This window comes from Chanodichthys erythropterus, chromosome 17 (genome assembly GCF_024489055.1).
Source record: "Chanodichthys erythropterus isolate Z2021 chromosome 17, ASM2448905v1, whole genome shotgun sequence".
In the NCBI taxonomy this organism is placed as follows: Eukaryota; Metazoa; Chordata; class Actinopteri; order Cypriniformes; family Xenocyprididae; genus Chanodichthys; species Chanodichthys erythropterus.
Genome location: NC_090237.1, coordinates 29217560 through 29239735, shown reverse-complemented (window position 1 = coordinate 29239735; position 22176 = coordinate 29217560). Strand labels below are relative to the sequence as shown.

Sequence of the window (22176 nt, the reverse complement as noted above, 5' to 3'; positions counted from 1 at the left end):
CCGAATTCTAGGCACGTTTCGTCGACCGAAAATGCATGCAGATCCCCTACCCTCTTCAGGGAAGCCAATGCAACCAGAAGAACCGTCTTAAGAGACATTAGTTTCAGGTCGACTGATTGCAAAGGTTCGAAGGGATGACCCCGGAGAGCTGTGAGAACCAGGGTCAAATCCCAAGAGGGTACGGAGGAAGGGCGAGGAGGATTCAGTCTCCTGGCCCCCTCAGGAATCTGACGATCAGATCGTGTTTCCCCAGGGACTTACCCTCAACTGCATGGTGATGTGCGGCAATAGCGGCAACATACACCTTGAGGGTGGAGGGAGACAGCCTTCGCTCCAACCCATCTTGCAGAAAGGAAAGCACGGATCCGACCGAACATGATCGGGGGTCCTCTCGGCGAGAGGCGCACCATTCGACGAACAGGTTCCACTTCAACGCGTAGAGATTCCTAGTGGAAGGAGCTCTAGCGGAAGTGATGGTGTCTACGACCGCTTGCGGGAGATCACTCAGAACCTCCGCATCCCGTCCAGGGACCACACGTGGAGGTTCCACAGATCGGGATGCGGGTGCCACAGGGTGCCCCGTCTCTGAGTCAGGGGGTCCTTCCTCAGAGGAATCGGCCAGGGAGGTGCTGTCGCGAGGAGAATGAGGTCTGAGAATCAGGTCCGAGTGGGCCAGTACGGAGCCACTAACAGAACCTGCTCCCCGTCCTCCCTGACCTTGCACATGAGTTGTGCGAGAAGGCTCACTGGGGGAAACGCATGTTTGCGCAGACCCGGGGGCCAGCTGTGTGCCAGGGCATCCGTGCCGAGCGTGCCGCCGGTCAGGGAATAAAACCACTGGCGGAGGGCAGTTTCCAGGGAGGCAAACAGGACTACCTGGGCCTCGCCGAAACGCTGCCAAATCAGCTGGACCGCCTGGGGGTGGAGCCGCCACTCGCCCGCAAGTAGATGCTGCCGTGACAGCTCGTCGGCTGCACGGTTGAGCACACCTGAGACACGAGTGGCCCGAAGGGACCTCAGATCCTTCTGACTCCACAACAAGAGATGGCGGGCGAGTTGCAACATGCGACGGAAGCGTAGACCACCTTGACGGTAGGTGTACGCAACGGCCGCAGTGCTTAGTGAGCGCGTCCCCCATCCCGTGGCAGAGACATCTGTGGAGACCACAGCGTGCCTGGACACTCGTTCGAGGGGTACTCCGGCCCACAGGAACGAAGGGTCCAACCACCGGACAAGGGTGTGACGGCAGCTCGGTGTCACGGGGACACGGAGCGTGCCGCACTGCCACGCCCATCTCGGGACCCGGCCGCGGAGCCAGTGTTGAAGCGGTCTCATATGAAGCAATCCGAGCGGCGTTACCGCGGCTGCAGATGCCATATGCCCCAGGAGCCTCTGAAAATCTTTCAGTGGAGCCGCTGTCCTGCACTTGAGCGAGCTCAGGCAGTTCAACACCGACTGGACGCGCACCTCGGTGAGACGCGCAGTCCGTGCGACCGAGTCTAGCTCGAGACCGAAACAAGAGATCCTCTACCCGGGGGCGAGTTTGCTCTTGTCCCAGTTGACCTGAAGACCCAACCGGCTGGGAGCTACAACCATGTCGGGTAGGACTTTGTACTGACATGCCCGACCCTCGAACGCAGACCGACCTAGGAAGGGTCTGTGTCGAGGCAGAATCGAGACATGAAAGTACGCGTCCTTCAGGTCTATTGCTGCAAACCAATCCTGGGGACGGTCCAGGATCGGCCGTAGCCCACCGCCCTTTTTCGGTACAATGAAGTAGGGGATGTAGAACCCTGACTTCATATCGGCTGGAGGGACCGGCTTGATTGTATCCTTCGCCAGGAGGACAGCAACCTCCACCCGGAGAACAGGTGCACTGTCCAACGACACCTGAGTGAAGTGGACAGCCCTGAAGACCGGGGGACGCCGGGCGAACTGAATCGCATAGCCGAGTCTGATAGTATGAATGAGTCCACTGGACAGGCTGGGGAGTGCTATCCACGCTTCCAGACACTGAGCCAGCGGGACCAAAGGCACCACAGACGCACCGGGGGTGGGGCAGCAAGGCAGAGAGGGACCCGACTCGGACGGCTTGAGGGCGGCCCGGAGTGGGGTCGGACTCTGCGAGGCAGCAGTGTGCATGGGAGACGGCGCACGGGACGTGGTCTGCACCATCACACTGCCACCTGCTGGCGAATGGGGAGGGAGCTGTCAGCGGCGAGGCGGAGTCTGGCACACTGGCAGACACCCCCAGTTGTGACCTGGAGTTTGAGGAAACTGCTCTTTTTGTGGCAAAGTGGGTACCGCTGGACTCCGGAGAGCCAGCGGCGGTAGATGGACAGCCGCCACAAAATTCCCCTCCTCCGGGGGTGGGAGAGCAGATGGAATACTCTCCCAAAGGGCAGGAACCTTCCGCTCCAGGTCGTCCGCGCCCGGCACCCTGCTGTTTGGCTGGTGTAGGCTGCTGCTTTGCCAACTTAGCAGGGGCGGAGGAAGACGCAGGCGGGCGCCCTCGGCGACGAGCGGGCTGAGGCTGAGCCACGGGCGGCTGGGTGGAGGCAGCAGCGGACCGCCGTGGCATGACATGTCTGATAGCCTCAGCCTGCTTCTGTGCAGCGGAGGACTGTTGGGCACAGCTCTCCACCGCGTCGCCGAAATGGCCGACCGGAGACACGGGGGAATCCAGGAACCGATGTTTGTCGGTCTCCCTCATGTCTGCCAAGGTCAGCCAGAGGTGGCGTTGCTGGGCTACCAGAGTAGACTTCGCCTGGCCAACAGAACACGCTGTCACCTTCGTTGCCCGGAGGGCAAGGTCAGTGGCAGCGCGCAGCTCCCCAAGCAGCTGTTGGTCAGGACCTTCCTGGGGCATCTGTGACAGCGCTTTTGCCTGAAAGACCTGCAAAAGGGCCATCGCGTGCAGGGCAGAGGCAGCCTGCCCACAGGCACTGTAAGCTTTCTCAGTCAGACCGGCTGAGAATTCACAGGCCTGGGACCGGAGACGCGGCTCACCGCGCCAGCCAGCGGCCGTTGGACACAACTGCGTCGCAACAGACCGCTCGACTGGCGGGATCTTCGCGTACCCCCTGGCTAGCCCGCCGTCCAGGGAGGTGAAGGCGGACGAGGGACCAGGCCCTGTACGAGCCCCATGCGGAGCTTGCCAAGACCTGGTCACCTCATCGTGTACTTCCGGGAAGAAAGGCATTGGGGCGGGACGCTGGATTTGACCAGCGCGACCCCCCGCCAAGTAACAATCGTCCAACCGAGATGGGCCGGGACAGGGTGGAGGGTTCCACTCAAGCCCGACGCACAAGGCGGCCCGGGAGAGCACAGCCGTGAGCTCGGGATCCGACTCGGGCAACGCTACCATCCCGGGCGGCAGCGCGTCCGAATCCTCCCCCGAGGACTCAGGCTCACCTTCCGATGCAGCGATCGACATCCGATCCGCCGGCAGCACACCAAAGGTAACGGCTGGACAGTCCGTAGAGGGCCCAGCGGAAACCAACGGTGGCACGATGGGTTGCGGTGCTGATGAGGCGGCAGGGGCCCGAGGAGCGTTTCCGCTCGGCGGGGAAGCCCTGACCGTAATCCTCAGGTCACCCTTCCTATACAGCGCCGTACCGTCATTCCGGTTCCCGGGGCCGGAAAAAACGGTCGTACGCGGCATAGGAGAGGGGACCCCCGCTTCCTGAGACTTCAGGAAGGAGAGTCTCGACCTCAGCATCGCGATAGTCATGTTCCCGCAATGGGAACATGAACCATCCACAAAAGCTGCCTCAGCGTGCAGAATGCCCAAACACGAGATGCAACGATTGTGCCCATCAGCAGGGACCAGGGAACGACCGCACCCATTAACGCACAGACGAAATGACATACTGTCAGGGTTCGTCTGTAAAGCTCTTTTAGAAGGGGAAGTCAACTCACTCGTGCTGAAGCACCCAGGGAGCGACGCGATGTGTCAGGTACACCACTCCCTGACACACCGAGGAACCGGCCCAAATCGCTAAACGTGCCCTTTCACCAGCACTGAAAGCTCGCTGTAAATCCTCTTCTGAGGCAATGTTTTAGAATAAAACAAACAAAGAAAGGAGTCTTCTAAAACAGGACACCAGTGAATGGCTCCGAAGCGAAAGACAGAGTGCGATTGCATCTGCTTCCTATTTATATACACCTGACGGGGGCGGTGCGCATTATGCAAATATCGCACGCCAATTCCATTGGCTTGTTTTAGTTTACACGAAGATGATAGGGCTCTCTAAGCGATATCCCAATTCGTCGGTCACTACTGACGTACGTCGAACGTGACCGACTGAAAGGGAACAGACTTTATCAAAGAGATTGCCGATTTTCTATCAGAATTAGTACTAGCTGCAGATAAAGTCCTTGTTGTTGGTGATTTTAATATCCATGTAGATAATCAAAAAGACTCATTAGGATTGGCATTTACAGACATTCTAAACTCTATTGGTGTTAGACAACACGTGTCGGGACCCACTCATTGTCGTAATCATACTTTAGATCTAATATTGTCACATGGAATCGATATTGATGCCGTTGAAATTCTGCAGCAGAGTGACAACATCTCAGATCATTATCTAGTCTCGTGTATATTACATTTAGCGAAAGCGGCTAAACTGCCTCCCCGCCATAAATATGGTAGAACCATCACTTCTACAACTAAAGATTGCTATATAAATAATCTTCCTGATCAGTTTCATCGCCTAAGCATACCAGACAGCTTAGAAAACCTCGATATTGCAACAGAAACTATTGACTCTCTCTTTTCCAGCACATTAGATTCAGTTGCTCCTTTGCGTTTAAAAAAGATTAAGGAAATTAATCCAACACTATGGTACAATGAGCACACTCAGGCCCTAAAAACAGCATACCATAGTACTGAGACTGCTCTTATTAGAGTTACTAATGATTTGCTCTTATCATCAGATCGTGGTTGTATCTCTCTATTAGTGTTACTGGATCTTAGTGCTGCATTTAACACTATTGATCGCAATATTCTTCTAAACAGACTCAAATTATGTTGGCATTAGTGGAATTGCATTGGCATGGTTCAAATCATACTTATCTGACCATTATCAGTTTGTAGTGGTAAACCATGAGATGTCATATCAATCACAAGTTAAATATGGAGTACCGCAAGGCTCAGTACTAGGACCGTTGCTTTTTACTCTGTACATGCTACCGTTGGGAGATATCATTAGGAAGCATGGCATTAGTTTTCATTGTTACGCTGATGATACTCAGCTCTATATTTCTTCGCGCCCTGACGAAAATCACCAATTCGCTAAATTAACAGAATGTATAGCTGATATAAAAAACTGGATGACCAGTAATTTCCTACTACTAAATTCAGGAAAAACAGAGATTCTAATTTTTGAACCGAGAACTTCTTCACGCAATAATCTAGAATACTGTCTAACACTTGATGGCTGCTCTGTTAAGTCTTTGTCGTCAGCTAGGAACCTGGGTGTGCTCTTTGATACCAATCTTTCATTTGAAGGCCATGTTACTAGCATCTGTAAAACTGCATTCTTCCATCTGAAAAATATATCTAAACTACGACATATGCTCTCAATGAAAAATGCAGAACAGTTAGTTCATGCGTTTATGACCTCAAGGCTAGACTACTGTAATGCTCTACTGGGTGGTTGTTCTGCTCGCTTGATAAATAAACTACAGCTCGTACAAAATGCAGCAGCTAGAGTTCTTACTAGAACTAGGAAGTATGACCATATTAGCCCAGTTCTGTCATCACTGCATTGGCTTCCTGTTAAACATCTTATAGATTTTAAAATCTTGCTAATTACTTACAAAGCACTAAATGGTTTAGCTCCCCAGTACCTAAGTGAGCTCTTAATACATTATAGTCCTTCACGTTTATTGCGATCTCAGAATTCAGGCCAGCTGATAATACCTATAATATCAAAATCAACCGCAGGCGGTAGATCCTTCTCCTATTTGGCACCTAAACTCTGGAACAATCTTCCTAGCATTGTTCGGGAAGCAGACACACTCTGTCAGTTTAAATCTAGACTAAAAACACATCTCTTTAACCTGGCATACACATACCACATTATCAATTTATATTTTCAAATCCATTAAAGGATTATTAGGCTGCATAAATTAGGTCAGCCGGAACCGGGAACACTTCCTATAACACCAGATGTACTCGTTACATCAGAAAAAGAATGGCATCTACGATAATATCAGTCTTTGTTTATCCCGAGGTTTACCGTAGTCAACCGGATCTGGGCCGTATCCAGCTGAGACCAAGGACCAGTGCCATGACACGACCACAACGCAGCCCTGAAGTATCAGCAGAGATCGAGTCAACTAGATCATCCATTGTGAAGACATCATCAACACGACAGCCAGTGCCACAGTTCCTCAACAGACCGTCCATACCGGCGTGATGAATACGATCCTCAACTGGACACGACCACAACGCAGCCCTGAAGTATCAGCAGAGATCGAGTCAAATGGATCATCCATTGTGAAGGCCTCATCGACACGACAGCCAGTAGCACAGTTCCTCAACAGACCGTCCATACCGGCGTGATGAATATGATCCTCAACTGGATGGAACTGAAATAAATACTTTGATTGTTGCGATCCTATCAAACTTATGATAGCAACTTGATTGTAACAAAGCACTGTTCGCCAGAGGAGAACTGGCCCCCCGACTAAGCCTGGTTTCTCCCAAGGTTTTTTTTTCTCCATTTTAACACCTATTTTCCACTTGTTTGCCACCTGATGGAGTTTGGGTTCCTTGCCGCTGTCGCTTTTGGCTTGCTTAGTTGGGGACACTTGACATTTGATATTCAATAGTATTCTTGACATTTATTCAACAGTGCTTCTGATCTGCCTGCATTGACACTATTATTTAAGAGCTGCTGTGCAGCCAAATTATGTACCAGTTATCAATGTAAAGCTGCTTTGACACAATCTGCATTGTAAAAAGCGCTATATAAATAAAGGTGACTTGACTTGACTTGACGTAGGACGCAGGTGCAGTGTGAGCACTGGTGAGAAAATGCTGGTCTCGCGAGAACCAAGTTGTGTACAGCAAAGGAAATCCACGTGAATAAGCGAATTTTTTGAGCTATACTCTATATTTTATTATTTTAGTCTTAAAATGGTGAATTTGTGTGAATTTCCAGGTTGCTTCAACTAGGCTTCAACAAAGTCTTGAGATTACAAGCTCCAACATCAAAGGGAGATGTTTAACATTTAAAATTTAACATTTCACAAATTCCCTGTTAAGGATCCTCAGAGATGGATCGTTAGCATGTTGCAGTGACTGTATGATTTTGAGTCGCCGACTTTCTGTAGAGTCAATAGCTACAGAACTCCAAATTTCATGTGGCCTTCAGATTAGCTCAAGAACAGTGAGTAGAGAGCTTCATGGAATAGGTTTCCATGGCCGAGCTGCATCCAAGCCTTACATCACCAAATGCAATGCAAAGCATTGGATGCAGTGGTGTTAAGCGTGTAAAGGAACTCTTAATGCTTCTGCATACCAAGACATTTTGGACAATTTCATGGTCCCAACTTTGTGGGAACAGTTTGGGGATGACCCTTTCCTGTTCCAACATGACCAGTGCCAGTGCACAAAGCAAGGTCCATTAAGACATGGATGAGCGAGTTTGGTGTGGAGGAACTGTCACAGTTCCTGGGTTCACTGACTCATTCTCGCTCTGTCTTCGTGTGAGTGTGTGTTGTGTTTAGATGCTGTCAGTGTCAGTTAGTCATTAGCGTTGCTATGGTGACTAACTGCGCTGATCAGCCACAGGCGCGTCTCGTTATCTGTCCTATATGTAGTCGTGTTTTTGCTGTGTTCTTTGTCAGATCGTTCTGGTGTTCATGTTTGTGGTCTCGTGTTCCCAGCAGTTCTTCCTTTGTTCCCTGTGTCCTGTGAGTTTGTCTGTTCGAGTAAGGATTCTCATCAAGCCGTGTTTCTCTGGATTGCCTTCTGCTAGTGTGGGTTCCTGTCTGAACTCCACTCACCAAACAAGTTTGCCATGTGGCTCAAAGTCACAAATGACACAAAATAGACACACAGTGGACAAAATGGAGCAAATCCTCTCTATTTCTATTATCAGAACTCTATATACGTAATGACTGTTGTTTGTGTACATGCAAAATATACAAGCTTGCCTGGTAAGGTATACATGAATGCATAGGTAAAAGTTCAATATAACTCAATGATGTTTGGTCTTTATGTTTTCAGCATGATGCCTAGGTTAATCTGAAATTGGTTTGGGAAGTGAATTATTCATAGGAAAAACCTTAGGGCCTTTGTTCTAAACATGAACTTTAAGCTATGCAAATGAACCTCATGAAAGAGGGGGGCCATCCAGTGGCCACCTCTGACAGCATCAGCTAATCAAAACACTGGATCTGAAAGGTGCATTTCCCTCCTTCTAGGGACAGGTTAAAGACTGGTTTCTGAGACAGAGAATTGTTCAAGTTGGGTTGCTGCAGTTTCCTGTTCTGGTTCCAGGCTTCCGGTCCCAAGATGTGCTAAGCTAAGTCCAACTCCACAGAGTTGTGAAGTTGCTCTCTCAAGACTCTGAAGTTCTAAAGTAAGAAACAAGTCAGTTCTGCAAGAAGTGAATTTGGGGAGTTTGAAAACGGCACCAGAGACAACAACTACAAGCTTAGCCCCCCCATCTTCAAAATATCTTCTGCACCAACTTCAAAATCCTCTCATCAGAGATCCTCCAGATCTGTGTGTTCCAGACTGCCCGGATCTGCACTGACTACAGAATCTAAAGATCCTCCCGTCTGTGTGTTCCAGAGAACAAGGATTGTCTGTACAGACATCATAACCTTCAAGGCTTCTTCTGCATGTTCCAGGAAAAGGACCTTCTCTGTGCTCCAGGTGTTCAACGTTCACAATCAAGTTCAGTTTACAGAACATTACTTCATGATCAAGGCTGTGAAACGGATTCCAACTCCTTTCTTCCCACTGCAACGCTGCTCAGCTCAACAAGTGGAAGATGTCATCCTTGAATTTAGCACGACCAGGCAGATGTAAATATCACTCACCAAACCTCTTTCCAGAGGCCTTGGCATTAGTGTATATGTCAGTATATGATTATCTAATTTAAATTAGATTTTGCATAGCTGATATCAGTAAATAACAAATAATCTCTTGGTTTATTTGTTGAATTCAGAATAAGGTTTACCGTATTTCTTTTAGAGAAACTACTGTTTATCTTACCACAAGGTTAACTTGTAACTGCCATAGTAACATCCTACTCATTCACTTGCATTTATCAGCTTTTTGGAGTACACTATACATAACTCAAAGTTCACAGACATGGACTCAAAGCCACACATTTTAAAATCAGAATAATAACATCTATAATGTTAGAACTGCTGTTAATACTCACCCATTGTCGTTTCTGGATTGGAGATCTGCAATGCGCTTCCTGTGAATGATTTGGGTGATTTGAAACAAAATATTACTGAAAGATACCAAAATGTTGTAATGCAGTGTTTCTCAACTCCAGTCCTTGAGACCAACCTACCAGAATGCTTTTAATGTCTCACTATTTAAAACACCTGATTCAACTCATCAGCTTCTTAGTGTGTCAAATAGGGAGACATCTAATTCATTCTGGCAGGAAGGTCCTGAGGACTGGAGTTTTGTAACACTGTCATAATGCATTATCAAATGATCACATACTGTATAAGTGCAGTGTTTTAAAATAATAATAAGTCCTGCACTGATATGTAAATGAACAATATGTTATGGGTGCATAGATTCAGTTTACAAAATATTAAAAAAGGGGAAAAAAAGAAAAGAATACCAAAGAGCACGAACAAAAAATGTGAGTGTGCGCAAAAAAGAAAAGAAAAATGTTTCAGTTCATCTTGGACTATATTCAGTGCTTAAATCTTAACAAAATTAGACAACTGCTTCTGTTGTCACTTGTCATATGAGAATAAGTAAACTACTTTTCAGTGGATCTTGAACTTTTAATTTGTTTGGTGTGCAGTTTTCTTTGTGTGTGTGTGTGTGTGTGTGTGTGTGTGTGTTAAAGTCCCCATGTAGTAAATTATTTTTTCCCTTATAATGGACTGAATAGCTCTCTCAGAACTTGACGTGCGATTCCAGACTGACTGACATATGCACATGAATCACGGTCACACGGTCACGCTAAGAGCAATATTGTTTTAACTATGTTTTATAGTATTAAAATATTTAGAAGGGCAAAATCATGAACTTTATTGGCTTTACTTCAAGTCAGCTGTCATTTTACTTTGGCGTAAGCCCCTATGCGCTCACACACTTGTCATATCCCTTGCGACGGTTCTGTCATTAATCTGTCATTAAAGGTGCTATAGAACTGAAAATTGAATTTACCTTGGCATAGTTGAATAACGAGAGTTCAATACATGGAAATGACATACAGTGAGTCTCAAAGTCCATTGTTTCCTCCTTCTTATATAAATCTTTTGTTTAAAAGACCTCTGAAGAACAGGTGAATCTCAACATAACACTGACTGTTACGTAACATTCGGGATCATTAATATGTACGCCCCCAATATTTGCATATGTTAGCCATTCAAGGCATTAGACAAGGGCAGGACGTCTGGATGTGCACAGCTGAATCATCAGACTAGGTAAGCAAGCAAGGACAATAGCGAAAAATGGCAGATGGAGCAATAATAACTGACATGATCCATGATAACATGATATTTTTAGTGATATTTGTAAATTGTCTTTCTAAATGTTTCGTTAGCATGTTGCTAATGTACTGTTAACCCTTGTGCATTGTTCGAATTCACTACCCTTTCGTTATGTTCTTGGCTGAAAACATCCACTAAATTAAACTGCTGTAAAAATGTATCAGATAAATGTTTTTTTTTTTTTTTTTCAATTTTTTTTGCATAAATCTGTTAATCAACCTCTGTCCTGATAAAAACTACTAAATGTTTAAAAAAAAATTCAAGATTTTTACTTTTTTATTGCCAAGTTTATAAATGATGTCACTGATTTGGGGGAAAAAAACACACAAAATGACTTATTTTCAATATAAAAAGTGATTGTGGACTGGATTTTTTTTACCTTTTATCACAGTCTTGGACATGTCAAAGATTAGTAACAACATTGGTTTTGATGCATTGTTAGTTTTTGTGCATCATCGGATTTTAATTTTTTCTCCCTCATTTATTGTTCATGTCTGTTTTTGCCCCATTAACTTCCATTATAACCACATTTTTTGATTGCAAAGCCATGACACCATAAAATCATGCATTCTTGATTGATGGTGGTTTTCCCTGTTGGGAAGAGGTAAAAATTCTCATTTTTACAGTTGATCACCAGGTGGCACCATTAAACCTTTAGATAGGCCTGTGCAAAAAAAAAGCTTAGTTACTGGCTTTTATATGGAATTATATGGAGTATAACAGCATATTATAGTGTGTGTGTGTGTGTGTGTGTGAGAGAGAGTAAGACCTTTGCGCACTTACCTTGAAAATATGACTAAAAATATGCACCTCAGCTCTCAGAACTACATGGAGTAAACAAAAACAAAGTAAGTGTATTTATGCACCTGCTGCCTTTTGATGGTGAGAAGTACAGACTAAACAAAAATAAGGTAAGTGGATTTAAACACTTGCATGCCATCCTGCTGTGTGACTCCAGGGCCAACGCATTAAGGCAGGAACACACAAAGCCGACACCGACGAACTAGTGGCGACGAAAGCAGACTGCGAGGTTGGCTCACGTCGGCAAGGTCTGGGTCCAAAGTTGCCCTGACACACCAAACCGACGCTCGACAGCTGACGGCCAAGTAGCACGTCCATTTAGCGCCTCCATAAGATGAAATGCCTTTCCGTACCAGCATGTGGCAGTAGCTAAACAGCCAATCAGAATGACCAGATGACCCCACGGATGACGAGCTCCGATGCCGATTCAACATGTCGAATCGACCGAAAAAAAGCTGACAGGGACCAACTTCAGCCGACAGTGAGGAACACACTGAGAAAACTTAGTCGGCTGAGGAACAAAATCTGCCCAACGGCTGACCGTCGGCTTGGTGTGGTCCTGCCTTTATGCCATCGCAAGGGTCCTGAACGTGGATTCTGTGTTCAATCTGTTTTTTTTTTACAGAGGAGATGATTGACCTCCATGGGCGCCTCACAATGAGAAAGTGGAGTTGTTCCACTTTGGTTCATAATAAATTAAGTTCATAAATTTGATACAGAGTAGATTTTTTACAGAAAAAAATGGAAAAGTGTATCACTGAAGGATTTTTTATGGTTTTAAACTGGCTTTACCATCAAGAAAAGACAAAGCATTTCACACATTCTCACTATCAAAAGGCAACAGGTGCATAAATACACTTACTTTGTTTTTGTTTACTCCATGTAGTTCTGAGAGCTGAAGTGCATATTTTGAGTCATATTTTCAAGGTAAGTGCGCAAAGGTCTTACTCTCTCACACACACACACTATAATATGCTGTTATACTCCATATAATTCCATATAAAAGCCAGTAACTAAGCTTTTTTTTGCACAGGCCTATCTAAAGTGTTAATGGCGCCACCTGGTGATCAATGAGAGGTGAGAAATTTTACCTCTTCCCAACAGGGAAAACCACCATCAATCAAGAATGCATGATTTTATGGTGTCATGGCTTTGCAATCAAAAAATGTCGTTATAATGGAAGTCAATGGGGCAAAAACAGCCACGAACAATAAATGAGGGGGGAAAAAATTAAATCTGATGCTGCACAAAAACTAACAATGCATCAAAACCATTGTTGTTACTAATCTTTGACATGTCCAAGACTGTGATAAAAGGTAAAAAAAAAAATCCAGTCCACAATCACTTTTTATATTGAAAATAAGTCATTTTTTGTGTTTTTTTTTCACGCAAATCAGTGACATAATTTATAAACTTGGCAATAAAAAAGTAAAAATCTTTGATTTTTTTAAACATTTAGTAGTTTTGATCAGGACTGAGGTTGATTAACAGATTTATGCAAAAAAAAATTGAAAAAAAAAAAAAATGTATCTGATACATTTTTACAGCAGTTTAATTTAGTGGATGTTTTCAGCCATGAACATAACGAAAGAATTTGCCCACAGTGTATTTTTGAGGTTTTGAAAAATTTCAAAGCATTTTCCCAAAATATATATATCAAAATAAGATTTGTCACCAAAAATCATTCCATTTGCTATCGTTTATTACTGTATTCATGGAGACAAGAGCCGTGGCTATTTCATTTTTAAACACTTGCAGTCTGTATAATGCATAAACACAACTTCATTCTTTATAAATCTCTCCAACAGTGTGTAATGTTAGCTTTAGCCACGAAGCACTATCAAACTCATTCAGAATCAAATGTAAACATCCAAATAAATACTATATGATCCGATGCATGCATGCAGCATGCATGACGAACACTTTGTAAAGATCCATTTTGAGGGTTATATTAGCTGTGTGAACATTATTTATGCTGTTTAAGGCAGTTGCGAGCTCAGGGGTGGGGAGCGCAACGATTTAAAGGGGCAGCAGCCTGAATCGGCACATTTATAATGATGCCCTAAAATAGGCAGTTAAAAAACTTAATTAAAAAAAAATCTATGTGGTATTTTGAGCTGAAACTTCACAGACACATTCAGGGGACACCTTAGACTTATATTACATCTTGTGACAAAAACGTTCTAGGGCACCTTTAATTAATATGATTAGCCTTTTGATTGACTATGTTATTAAACAGCTAATACTGTGTTGCTAATGTTACAAACACCGTTCCCGTTCTTCATCTCAGACAGAGTCAGACATCTACCTTCTAACAATCAGTATCCTTACAATCACTTTGAACAACTCAGAACATCATTGGAGAAAGGCATATAGTTCATCATAACATCGTAATAGACTCACTATATTGATAAATCTACACAATTTTTCATATCAACAGAAGATTTACCGGGATAACCTAGCTTCACTCGTGACTTTCCAGCTTCAGAGCAGTCATAGTTAATGATATGCTAAAGCCTGCCGGCACGTAGTTGTGACTGGTTACAAGGTAGTCTATGTTGTCACAAACACCCGCGATTTCAAACTGCAGGTTTTTGGTTTACTGCAGTTTTAAACATAAAATACTCAGCAATGGTGCTGACTTATGAATTTGCACATGGTTTGTCTTAAAGCATATTAAAAACACTACATAGGCATATAAACAACATTAAAAACTTGATTTTCACTACAGGGGATCTTTAAAAGAAACCAGTTATACATCATATTATGAAATTTACTCAAATTTTACATTTACTCAATATAAGGAATTTACTCATATCAGATATTTTCAGGAATGCATTCCTTAATATTACTCATTGATATTTATTTTAAAATCATATGCAGACTCACTTGTATCTCTTGACAACGAAGAAACACAGTACTCCAACCAAAAGAGCAGCTCCAAGACCAGAGATGGTTGGTATGAGGATGTGGTTGAGAGTTGCTTGTTCTGGTTAAAAAAAAAAAAAAAAAAAATCACTTAATTACTTAAAATTGTCACTTATAACAATATATACACAGAAGAGTTTTATTGTTATACCTTTCACAAAGATAGGCTGTGTGGCTTGCATTTCACCCCGGACACTCCCGTGGTACTTGACAGTGCATGTGATAGAGTTGTGATTATCCTCTTTTGTTGGGGTGAAGGTAAGGAGAGATTCTGCCTCCCATTTTCCATGACCAATGTCCTTATAGCTCATGATGACATTTCCAGGGTGGCTCCAGCTGAGTGTGGGCTGATGGGATGGACAGGTGTGCTGGACAGAGCATTTGAAGACTGTGGGTTCACCCTCTTTCACAGACATCTCAGCCTGCAGCTCTGGTTTTGATGCTTGCTCTATACACATATTTTGAATGACAAAACATATATTTCACATAGTAAATAAAGGCAAAAATTTATCTTATTTACTAACTGTAGTTACAAAAACATCATTTGGACTCTTTCCATTTTTTAGTTAGCTTTGTACCATATTTAGGAGTTGTAATTATAGGTTAAGAGCTCAAAAGCACACTTACCAATCATATTAATTCTCACACAGTTATCCACAAAGGAGTACTTGTCTATTTTAGATGTCTCTAATTCCACCCTGAAACAATACGGGCCGTTGTCATGGTTTTTGACTTCATCAATCTCCAAGGAGCAGTTTAAAGCACCCAGTGACCCTAACAATTTTGTACGACCCTTGAAATTGTCTAGAACCTTTGTAGGATCATTGTGATAGATGAAATCCTCCCATTTGTCCTTCATGTGCCACATGCCTTTAATACGACTGGAGGGCTGTTGTTCAGCAGGGTATTTGAATGAACAGGGCAACACGACACAAGATGAGACCAGAGCCTCCATTTCAGACTCTACCTTCACCTTCCAAACATCTCCAAACACAACAAGACAAACAACTGCAAAAAAAAATGAATGAATGAATGAATTAATAATAATACAACAAGTGAAGTTTAAACTTGAAAAAATGTACACTCAAATTTTTAATAGAAATAATGTTTTTAAATAATCTTTAAAAAAATTATTCATATAATTCCTATTATATAATTCATATATTCATATTATTCATATTAGTTAGGGACACTTGATATTCAAAAATGTTTTTGATCTGCCTGCCTCAACACCATTGTATGTGAACTGAACTACTGGACGATGATATCACTGTTTTCTCCAGTGCTGATATATATATAGATAAATTAGCTAAATTAATAACTATTGATTTTAACGTAATAAATAAATAAATACTGAATTTACCTAAGTTGGTAAATGACACCATTTTCTTCTGGAGCTGCTGTGCAGCTAAAATTATATACCATTTATCACTGTAAAGCTGCGTTGGCACAATTTGCGTTGTAAAAAAGCGCTTTATAAATAAAGGTAAATGTTTTTTATTTATTTATTCATTTATTTATTTATTTATTTTGGGAAATAATGCTTTAAAATCATACCGTGAAGCCAGCAGAGAAGAACTCGTGCCCGTGCACCCATGCTGGACTGGACTCTAGAAACTGAAGAGGCAAAATCATTTTGATTATTTTGATTACTTTGCTCATACAATAGTCTTTTTATTTAGGCTTTGATTATAGTGATCCTATATCAATCTGAGAGTTCTCAGGAGATAAAAAATGGAAACAAAAATTGATAATTTATTGATATTGATGCAAGGTTGTTGGACACTGATATTTGTTGAAAAGTAAAAACAAATTTAATCAATGATTACTTGAAGCAAATACAATGAGAATACCGATGAGTCAAAGAGTCGAGACAGAAGGGAAGTATGTACAAGTCTAACTTCATTCTAAGATTAGAATTTGCCTGTGCTTACTAGGTCACAAGCAATACTGGACAAACAGAAAAAAAAAAAAAAAATATATATATATATATATATATATATATATATATATATATATATATATATATATATATATAATATCAAACAGAAAAAAAATAAAAATATATATATATATATATGGGCCTCGCTTAAGAGGGCAAGTGTGAAGGTTTATTTATTTATTTGTTTTATTTTGTTATTGAGGTTAATACAATGACTTGTTTCAGTTCTCTAGAAATATGAATGCAAGCAAATTAAGAGTAAAATGACTTTTACATCTGCAAAAAATAAAATAAATAATAATAATACATATGCATCTAACATGAATCATACTCTAGATAAAACATCTTGCAATAATCAATAAGCAATTAAATATGATATAAATAATAGAAATTAACTTTAATGAATAACTGTATCTGTACACTAAATTATATTAACAGAAGAACATATTAAATATATGAAATAACACAAGGCAGTTCTTTGTATGTATATTTTGTATCATATATTCATAAAATTCCATATACAAAGACATTTGTATTTAGATTGAAATATTATCACTATGCTTAGAATATTTTTCATTCATTTTATTTTGATGATATTATTTACAAAAAGAAAGGGAGCCTACCTTATTTTTCAGAGTGTGACTGGTGTGCCTTTACTGACTGAATGACTGAATTCTAATGCAAACCAAAGATATAAATTGCTTAAAAAAAGAACAGGAAGCATAGCGTGTCCCACAGATTTCTGAGAATTCAGACCTTTATTTCATTTCTCATTTTCTCATGAATCCCTTGAGGACGCTGGACATCAGAGTGAAATTCAAATCTAGAAGAGAATGAATGTTTATGACTTGATAAAAAACAAACAGCAATATGCATCAGGTGGTTTGAACTAAGCAGAATTCCTGTTCTTAGCTGCTTTACACCTCCCATCACACAATATCCGTTTAATCTACACTGTAAATTCTAACAAGTGCAGTTTACTTAAAGGTTTGAAAACCAATTGCCTAATTTTTGTAAAGCAAACTTAAAGGGAAAACTTTTTAATCTCCTAACAGTAAAGAAAGCAAACTCTTCCCAAGTAAATTAAGTAATAAATATCAAGTTTAATGTTAATTCTAGTTAACATAGTCTAGGATATTTATTCATTTTTACTTAAGATTTAACAGTAAGATTACTGGAGGAATTCCATTTAACTAACAGTGTTATAATGTGTATACTATTATTCTCAACGTGGTTTTAATCTGCCATTTTAATCTATGGAGACTTAAAAAACTATGTGCAATCTGTTTCCACATTTTCTTAGTGATGCAAAAACTTTAGAAAATGAGATCCAGGCAGTTGATGACGTTGAAGAAAAATTTGTATTATTCATTGCAATTAAATGTAGCCTCACACGCAAACTTTAATCAATAATGGAAATATTTAATTAAACCAAAAGGTAAAATAACAATCAGAAAGAAGTAATTAATAGCTAATGATAAAATTTAGAGTATTGTATCTAGTAGATGAAGTTCAGTATATACAGAAAGAAAGAACAATAATTAAGACATTGGCAGATAGGAGATATGAAGCAGAAGAGCAAAGGAGAAAAAAGCTATTAAGCTAAACAATCAATTACTCAGTCAATTTTATACCATAAGATTAGGGAAATTTACTCAAACCTTGTTTTCGTTGATCAGAAAAGGTCAGATGAATTTACCCATTATGTCATAAACTGGTCAAATGTAAAAATAGAGGAAAATAGAAATAGGGCATTTCCCTTAAGGGGATTTTGCAAATCTTACATTGTTACATGTCAGCTGAAATAATAACAGACATATTTTGCACAATCGTGTCAACATGACCTGTCACATTGGAACACCTGAAGAACAATTAAATATAACAAGCATACATACTCTTAAAGATACCAGAAGAATAACCATAAGGGTACAATAACAAGTAAATACTTGAAAATATGATGATAATTAATATATAAAGTAGGAGTACATAAATATATGTAAAATTAACTTCTATAAATATAAGTAAAATTGATAAAGCATAAGCCATAAATGATTAACATAAATATGAATAAAATGCATGAATATGAATATTGACCATTTTGGATCCACCAATTCCCTCACTTGAGTCTTGATATAGACTCATTATGAAATTTTCAAAAGATACAAAATGGATACAGAATAAATTAGATATAAAAACATCAACTCTAAATGAAGCTACGGGTACATCTCTAACCCCAGATAACTGCATAGAATATTGACTGGAAGCCTTCACCTGGCTGGTCCGACGAGGACCACTAAAAGAACCCGGCCCTGAACATCCCTGGACTTTTGCTGGGTTGAGGACTTACCTTCAGGTGGATAAAATTTCTTCCACTAATCTTGAATTTTAGCCAGTTTTATTAAAGAGTCAAATTAATCTGCCAAAATGAATTGTGAACTGATATCAACACTAGACTCCATTATTTGAACTAAGTAAAATAACATAACTAAATAGACAAAATAAATCCTTTGATAAATCTAAACAACTCAATTCTGCAGAGTCTCAATCTCTTTCTTCTGTGCTTCATCAGTAGGATGATGTAATCAGTCTCTCTGTGGAATTCCCCTTGTGTTGCTATAAGCACTGAGGTGCTCGTCGATCCTTCCTTGGTTCTAAGACACTCTTGATCAGTTAGAGCAAACATTGGGCTTTTAAGCCACCAGTTGAGTCTGCTTCATCTCTCCTATCTGCCAATGTCTTAATTATTGTTCGTTCTTTCTGTATATTCTGAACTTCATCTATTAGATACAATACGCTGGATTTTATAATACTCTACATTTTATTATTAACTATCAATTACTTCTTTCTGATTGTTATTTTACCTTTTGGTTTTATTAAATATTTCCATTATCGATTAAAGTTTGCATGTGAGGCTACATTTAATTGCAATGAATAATAATCTTTCTTCAACGTCATCAACTGCCTGGATCTCATTTTCTCAAGTTTTTGCACCACTTAGTAAAGTGAAAGAGGATTAGTATGTTGTACTGGAAAAGCTTTGTTAGTATAGCTCACTTACATGAGTTCTAGTAACTAAAAAAAAAACTGTAGAGAGTACTTAATTTACTTTAAATCAAATTTAATTGTTACCATTGTTGTGGTTTGCAAGCTGAATGTTGAAATCTGTGTGTCACTCAAGCGCTGTCAGCTGCAGGATATTGTTATAAATACCCAATTAAAAGTTTCACTAGATGTTCATAACATCAGCGTTAAAACAAAAATTTTAAAATATTATCGAATATGACAATTAAACATCTAACTAAACAATGTTCAGTTAGAAATCAGATCATCTTTTAGAACTGACCTATGTATTACTTCTCTTCCCTTGAAACAATAAACTGTGATTTCTTGATGCATGGCTAGACCAAAATGAAGAGAATTGCAAAAACATAAAGTTTTACAGATGACTGAAGGAAATGGGTGAAAAGTCTATTAATATTTGTTATATAAGTTATGGGAACTATCTGTTCTAATATTTCAGCAACAATTAAAAATTTGTAATAAAGTCAACATTTTGGTTAAAATCAAGTAAACATAGTAGTGTTTTTATAGTAAGGAATGCTATTTGAATTTACAGTCATGTTAAGTCCTCTAGCAGTCCAAGAGACAGAGAAGCAGCAGGAATAAAAATTAATAGACTTTGTCTGACTAGAACAGATTTAAAGGTACAATTTGTGATATTTTTTTCCGCTAGAGGTCGCTAGAAGCCTATTCAAAACAAAGGCGTAGTTTGATGACGCCAAGTTTTAGAGCGGAAACTTGGGACATGTGGTCTCCATTTCAACGGACGGTGCAAAAGAATAGGGATTGGAGTTTGGAAGAACTCATGTTCGTGGATGCGATTATTAACGTTACTGTAGTATGAAGCAGAGCAGGACCGAGTGTTGCGGGAGCTGAACGAGGAGCTGGAGCGATTGATCAACACACGCCGCACGAGCAGCGGGACTTTTATTATGACACAGTCGCCGGCGCCGCTTCCGCTTTTCCGGTCATGAGTTTACGGGAGCTGTCCTTGTCAACAGAACCAGCGGCAGATGGTAAACAGTAATTATGTTCCATAAATAAGTAACACAATCCACCATAAAACGTACAAGAAGTAAATAAGGAACTGCTTGAAGCAAGCTAGTGGTTTGCTGGACGCTACTTCCACTACTTCCGCATTTGTCCACGGCAGTTGTCATGTGGTTTCTACGTCAGTAAAGGCGGTAACAAAGGTAACTGACGTCATTGACAGGCGACTGCACTGCCCCGTGTCACTGTTTAGAATGGGAATTTTCTCATGATTTACAAGTAGTTGAAAACATTAGAGATATTGTTAGTAATCAGCTGGACAAAATATATAACACTAGCCTAGTGGTTTTTGGATATTTTACTGCAAAAATTTTACATATTGTACCTTTAATAAGATTTCTTTGTAAATTACTGCTTCACAACATTGTCCTGTGATGTTTAAAAAAAAAAAAAACTTGAAATGGAGAGAACATAGGTTTGCTATTCTATTAAACAGCTTCCTCAAACTTGATTTTGTCCATCAGGAATTGATTGGTTTGTTGTATTTTGCTATTGCTCATGTGAGTGATGGGTTGTCCCGCTCTAATGCCAGTAAACATGTCATTAGAGAAGAGATGTCGCTGCAAAGCAGTATCTGATTTCATCAAGTGCGACATGTTCCTGGATCAACATTTTTGTCAAGTTTAGGCTTACAAGGGTTAGGTGCTTCTACATTAGTGATATTCACCTATCATTTCCCTCTGATTTTACAGATAACTTATGGGTAGGGTTAGACTTTGGGGTAGGGTTATGGTTAACAATACATTTTCAGACCCAGGAACATGTCTAACTCAGCAAAATATACATATTTAAGGAAAATATGTTCTATGAGTCATTTCAATAACATCCACACAGCTCCTCCTGTAGTTCAAACTCTGTCAGAAAATAGGATATCTGACTGTGATAATTAGTGATTCATCATGGTACCTGATGGTCCAGACTTGGCATAATCTGCTGTTATGGTTTAAGATGGTCTCTTAGCAAGATAGCTTAGTTGGTTTAATGTTGCCAGCTGGCCAGCCTTTTTCCTTTATATAAGTTCATTGAAATATTAGCAAACATCTAATTGCATAAAATTATTTTGTAGCCTATAGTTAATATACACTCTTGATCAGAGTTTTTTTGATCATGTAATCTCTGTTTATCTCACTTGAGAATATAGAAAATGTTGAATAAGACAATCTTTGAAAACTCTTCAGATGCAATCACATCCTTAGACAGAGCTTACTGAATCAACATCATTTCAATTAGATCAAGGGTTGTGAGAATAATGTTTCATCACTGACCAATTGATGTAAAGGATCAGAGGATCAATTGTGCTCAGTAATCCTATTTTTCATTTAATTTCCACAATCCATTCAAAGAACAGAAACACATATCTAACACAAAGCTGGTCACACCACTGACTGAGAGCTGAAAAAGGAAGTTTAGGGCGCTCATCACTATTTATATCCAAATTGGATTTCAAACCAAAGGAGACATCCATTCAAAATCAACTGAGGTAATGTCAATGAATACTTTTTCACTTTTGATCATGCTGAATGGTTTATGCATGTACAGGTTTTATTATGGTGCAAGAAAGTAAATAATCTTAAATGTAATCATTAATACTTTTATTGTGTTTATTGTGTATTTTTTATTTTTTTTTTTCCAGTGTATCATATCTCACTATATATCATGGGCAATGGAACATCAAGGCC

The 22176-nt window shown here is 40.6% G+C and overlaps 1 protein-coding gene across 3 annotated transcripts in view; it reads right to left on the bottom strand.

The window, feature by feature from the left end:
- The window catches only part of LOC137005449 (sialic acid-binding Ig-like lectin 14), a 48463-nt gene extending 31255 nt beyond the window's left edge, over positions 1 to 17208 (bottom strand). For 2 of the 3 annotated variants that reach the window (XM_067366364.1, XM_067366366.1), the window contains exons 1-6: positions 17011 to 17176; positions 16003 to 16062; positions 15073 to 15453; positions 14597 to 14893; positions 14407 to 14506; positions 9414 to 9452 (exon numbers count right to left, since the gene is read on the bottom strand). In XM_067366364.1, the coding sequence (XP_067222465.1) occupies positions 9414 to 9452; positions 14407 to 14506; positions 14597 to 14893; positions 15073 to 15453; positions 16003 to 16042 (857 nt within the window). In that variant the 5' untranslated portion in view covers positions 16043 to 16062; positions 17011 to 17176. Of the gene's footprint in view, positions 1 to 9413; positions 9453 to 14406; positions 14507 to 14596; positions 14894 to 15072; positions 15454 to 16002; positions 16063 to 17010 lie in introns of all 3 variants that reach the window. The other variant, XM_067366365.1, reaches the window with a different exon arrangement.
- Positions 17209 to 22176: the final 4968 nt, after the last annotated feature.